The sequence below is a fragment of the Crocodylus porosus genome, unplaced genomic scaffold, assembly GCF_001723895.1.
Source record: "Crocodylus porosus isolate Cpor-Errol unplaced genomic scaffold, CroPor_comp1, whole genome shotgun sequence".
Lineage (NCBI taxonomy): Eukaryota > Metazoa > Chordata > Crocodylia > Crocodylidae > Crocodylus > Crocodylus porosus.
In genome coordinates, this window is record NW_017728949.1 from 78,063,296 (window position 1) to 78,068,712 (window position 5,417).

General features: G+C 39.2%; 1 protein-coding gene across 1 annotated transcript in view; it reads right to left on the bottom strand.

Annotated features, from left to right (window-relative positions):
* RND3 (Rho family GTPase 3) overlaps nucleotides 1-5,417 on the bottom strand; it is a 20,592-nt gene that overhangs the window by 4,966 nt on the left and 10,209 nt on the right. Inside the window, exons 3-4 of the mRNA XM_019554135.1 lie at nucleotides 4,449-4,558; nucleotides 2,753-2,887 (exon numbers count right to left, since the gene is read on the bottom strand). Of these exons, the coding sequence (XP_019409680.1) occupies nucleotides 2,753-2,887; nucleotides 4,449-4,558 (245 nt within the window). The remainder of the gene's footprint in view (nucleotides 1-2,752; nucleotides 2,888-4,448; nucleotides 4,559-5,417) is intronic.

Here is a 5,417-nt window from a genome sequence, read left to right on the forward strand (position 1 = left end):
TTTTTTTTTTTTTTTTGCATATGTAATACTTTGAAAATTCCAAAGCAAAGACAGAAGAATGGAGCCAATAACTAATTTTGCAAAATGCAGAACGGGATTTTGGTCCAAGATGAATTATACAAGTACCTCAACATTCCCTCCCCTGCCTCGGGAATGCTCATCATCATTTGACAGTTTTACGATAAGCACATGAATAGCTAAACAACCCAAATAAACAAAATGCCAAAATAAATGAGTTTCCTGACTGGAGGGAGGGGAGTGGGGGAAATCAATATGTTTTTCTTCGAGTCTGATGAATCTTTTGCTCCATCAAGAAAGGTAGTGTAGAAGCAGCCTCAAGAATGGTGTCCTTTTATTTCTACACTGAAAAGACATCTGTTAGGCAGTGGCAGCTCCTGTTTACCAAATCAGTGAGTCTGTCCTAAGTGTGAAATCAGTCCATATCCAGCCTCTCATCTAAAACTGAGGAGAAGGAACTGCATTACCTATTTGTTTTCATAAAATCATGAACTAACGATCAGATGGTATCAACATTTGGTCTCTGTCAACATAGGCTAGACTTAAATTAATGAACTATGGATTCATTCTTATCTAGTTCGCTGATCACCCTGCACTGGAGTTATTTTGACAAATCTGATTCCATACTTTTTGGTGCTTTCTTTACAGTTACAACTTCTGAGTTATTGAGCACATACTTTAATATTTAAAAAACTTCTTATTTAAATGGATACAATTTCACATGCTGTATAGCTCTGTGTGCTCATACTTTGACAGTTTCTTCTTCAACTGCAGTGAAACCACCATCAATAAAGAGAACTGGAATTTAATTCAGAGTACCAGTAAGTAATCACATGGATCGTGGCCAACACAACTCTGTGACACATCCCAGTTACAAATAGACTGCTTGGTTTACTTGATAACAGAGTTAAATCTTGTTAGGTCCTCTTGTCATACAAACTACTCTATGATTTGGCCCGAGTTTTAGAAAGGCACAATTCTGGTGTCAAGAGTGCAGGTGCAATTTTCTTTTCTCCTCTGTATGCAGGCAAATATTTCATTTCTGAATATTAAGACCTACAGTTATACTGTATTGCTTGTTGGTAAGTTCTCCCTGCATACACACACTCTTTCTTTATGTACTAAGGACTATTAGCCATGACAGAGTTCCTCTGAAAGGAACAAATAATCACAGGTACTAAACACCCTGCAATTCTTATTCAGTGACCTTAACTGCATGCCTTCTTGAATATCAGAATTGTTTTCCAGATTCCAGTCAGTTCCATCTGAGCAAGCTCACTGAAGGCAATTAAGTAGGCAGTAGGGCTGTGCAAAATTTCGCTGGCTGTTTTGTTTTGTGGCAGTTTTGACTCATTTTGAGCTTGAAACAGAGAAATCGAAATGAAGTGAAGGGGTTCGAAACAGCCTCAAAATGAAATGAGGGCAGTTGAAGCATTTTGAGTTTTGAAGCTGAAGCTGGGCTTGGCTGCAGGGTAACAGAAAGTACGGAGAGGAGGAAGAGGGGGAAAGGACACAGTGAGGATGCGCGAACATGGCAAGTATGGTAGCCCCTTCTGAGGGCATGAAGCCTGCCAAGTTTCAAGGAGATAGGTGCAGGGGTTTCTGGGAAACTTCACTTCAAGCTGCTGACAAGCAAAACTCGTTTCATGCATGTGTGTTAAGGCACAGCAGGGTGCAAAATTGTCAGTTTTTCATGTATATTTTCAAATAACCTGTAGCTTTGCCTTTACTTAACCACAGCAATGCTTAACCTTTTCAGAGTCACAGCACCCCTCCACAACTTTGAACACGATGGCACCTCTTGGTTGAAAACCACTGAGGTAGGCTGAGCGCAACAGTTGTGCTACCTGGTGCTAGTGATATCCAGTAGAGAACTGCCCCATATGTCCTGTGGATGGCTAGAGTGGGAAGGACAGGTAGGAGTGATAGCTCCTGCTACAGCCCTTCCTGGTCCAACCCTACATGGCATCTCCCAGAAATGGAAGCCTACAGGACAGGCATAACCATTTAATATGTCTCTACTTCCAGGAGGAACTAGTAGAGAGAAAGTAGACCAGGAAAGGCTGCAGTATGAGCCAGAGCTCCTGTCAGCCTTTCCAACTCTGGCTGTCCAGAAGACATGTAAAGCAGCTCTCCCTCAGAGACTGGTTTTAGGAAAGGAAAACTGGATATTGTGGCAAAACAACAAACAGTTTGGAACTGCAAGACAAGCACAAGTAGCTAGATGATTCTTTTTAAATACACCAGTTTTAAATTACTTAAACACTGACATTTTAAGGTGTCAACATTTTTTTAAATGTCAACTCCTAATGCTTTAGAGTTAACCCAGAAGTTGGCTACAAGTACACATCTAAGCTATTGTTTCAGGCTATAGATGCTGAAAAACATTAGTTTCATAACGAGAACCTTTTTAAAAGTGAACTTGTATCTTTAAGGGCTAGGATTATATTGATGCCACGAGGTCGACTTGTGTTACATCATTCTGGAGGTAAAGAATACATAAGGCTTTGATTTTTAATGTAAGCTGTTCTCATACACAACTCCACTGATCACTACATACTATCAGGTATTTAACTCAATTAATGTAAATAAGAAAAGTACAGAATAGAGGTGTTTCTTCCAAGGAGAAGGTAAATCTTAAATAACTGTGTGACTGGCTCTCCATCAACAATTAAGAAGTGCAAAAAAAGAGGAGATGGAGTTAAAAAGAAGAGAAAGAAATGCAACAACATACCTGATCATATGATACTGGTGTCTGCCTGTGATTGGAAAGCTCTACAAGTGTGCTCACATCTGTTCGCAGATCAGACTTGCAGCCAACCAAAAGCATTTTGGTGTTAGGACAAAACTCCTGGATTTCACCTTTCCACTGTAAAATATTACTGTTGTTATACAGATGCAATAAACTATTTCAGCTGAAGGGTCATAGTAAAGAAAAGCAAAAGAATTAATAGTTTGAATGAAATTATAAAAGCATATTTAAAGTTTACATCATTGGCATTTTTTAACCTAGAGCCAACATGTAACATGGTTACAAGGATTTTAGTGCATCTGAACCAACACAAGATCTCTAGCATTGGCCTGACAGCCAGATCTTGCAACCCTTATCAACTCACCAGTTCAGATGACTTTCAGTGAAACTGCTTGTATGGCATCACATTTAACTTACATGAGTAAGGGTTCACAGGGTTAAACTCTGTTCCTACTTAAATCAGTAAACAATTTGCAATCTAATTCCTTGTTCCATGACTCATTGGCTCTGCCCACATTGCAGTAGAAATAATGAAGGGTGTTGCCATTAGTTTAAAACAACTTCTCAAAAGTTGAATCACCAGAACGTCTACAAAACGCTAAAAGGTAATCACAGAATGTAGCCATAAGCCAGCATAACACTAAAAAAAATATCTATTTAAATCTGCAGAGAACCACCTTGTAGTAATCAATAAATATATTTAATCCTGTACATACAGAATTCTTTATATTTTATGCAAATACTGAGTGAGAGCACTAGGAAAGAAATAAAAACTCAAAACAGAGTCCTTCAAAATGCTAAAAAAAGCCATGTATTTGCAGACTAAGTCCACAAATCTTGGAATCATTAAGATTTGATGGGGGAATATTATTTAACTTTGAAGTGCTCATTAAGTGCTCTCCACAGAACTGCCTCCAGGAAAAAGTACTCGGACTCCGAAAGTTAATATCACAGCATTTCTATTTCCCACCTTCCATCAAGAGGACAAGGTCAGGCGAATCAAAAGGCAAGGGGCCTGACTTTCAAGTCTACCTGAGCTTCACTTTTCTGCTATGGGAAAGGGTAGAAGGCAGGGAAAAAAAATTCAGACACTCTACTAAAGTCCACTGCACATCTAAAAAGCATGACCGGCATTCTGGAGTTTGGTGAAGCTTGCAGTTCTAATCTGCTCTTTGAAGCCACCTCCTCCAGGGCATCAAGACTTCCTTAAAAGTCAGATTGTCACCAGCTTCTTGTTCAACATGACTGCATATTCCTACCTCAGAGTGGTGTCAGAGCTATGACAGGGTCTAAAGGCTGGGTAGACCAGCTTTAAACTCCGCCAATGCAACCTACCCCAAGTTTGTTTTTACTACACCCATTTACTTGCTTCCTGCCCTTCCCTGAACATGTATTTTATGGTCATAAAGTCAAGATGAAGAGGAGAGCTACAAAAGAAGCTTCCTTTCTAGGTATATTTCTATAGCATTAACTCTACTCCCCTAATGCCTGTTTGAGTATTTTCCATTTTTCTCAGGTAAGGAACTAAGATTCAAGCACACTGCATCACAACGTGCAGTGTGTTCTTCTTTAAATTAACTACATGCTGAAGATTATGTGACTGGAAACAGTGACACATTAAAATACAGTCTATTTATAAATAAGTTTGAATTTTAAAATATATTTCTCAAACACTCGCCTTTTTTAGCACGCTGTCGAGGGTTTCTGGCCGACTAATGTCAAAACAAATCAAGACAGCATCAGAATCTGGATAGGAGAGCGGGCGCACGTTGTCATAATAAGGGGATCCTGTTGAGAAAGACAGATTTTTTTTTTCTTTTAATTAACATTTTTTTTTGCTAGTCATACACACTTATAAAAAGAGATTAAGAAAACAAACAAAAAAACCAACAAAAGAACTTATGAATGGCATGGTATTGCTTACTTTCCCATGCTCCAATTCCCTTTCTTGCCTGGCAATAAACAAAAGTGACTTCTCCCTCATATAATTAGCCAGTGCCCAATTAACATGTCTTCCACTGGTAGCTCAAAAGCCTTTGTGACATTCCTGGTAATTTAAAGAGTGGAACTGGATCTGGAATTAAATGTGGAGCTAGATATGGTCCAAAAATATGGACTGTCAGTTCTTTAGTTTGTGTGCATCTCCAAATGACTGGAATCTTTCATTTCTTCCAGAAGCACTCTCATAATAGCACTGTAGGCCTCACAGCCCTCCCTATTTTAAGGCATCTTTCCTAGTCAAGAGTAGATATGCAATCTAGTTGCAAAATATGGTTCCAAACTCAACTCCAGTTCTCTCAAATTTAGGGGTTTTAGAGCCTATCTATTAGAGTGATAAGGGATGGCTGTTGCTTTCTCAACTAGATCAAAACTTCATAATTTGGGTACTGTCAGATTCTGAAATTGATTCAGACCCATTTCCATTCAGGAAAAGTAACATAAAGTCAGCAAAACAGAACAGATAATAAACCCAATTAAAAACAAGGAGCCAAGTTATACTATCACTTACACTAAGAAACATCCAAGGCAACTTCAAGAGTAAATCGGATGTCTATCTTGCTGGGATCCTATGACCCCAGCTGACTTCCTGCCCTTTGGGCAGGGGGCTGGACTCGATGATCTCCCGAGGTCCCTTCCAGCCCTAATG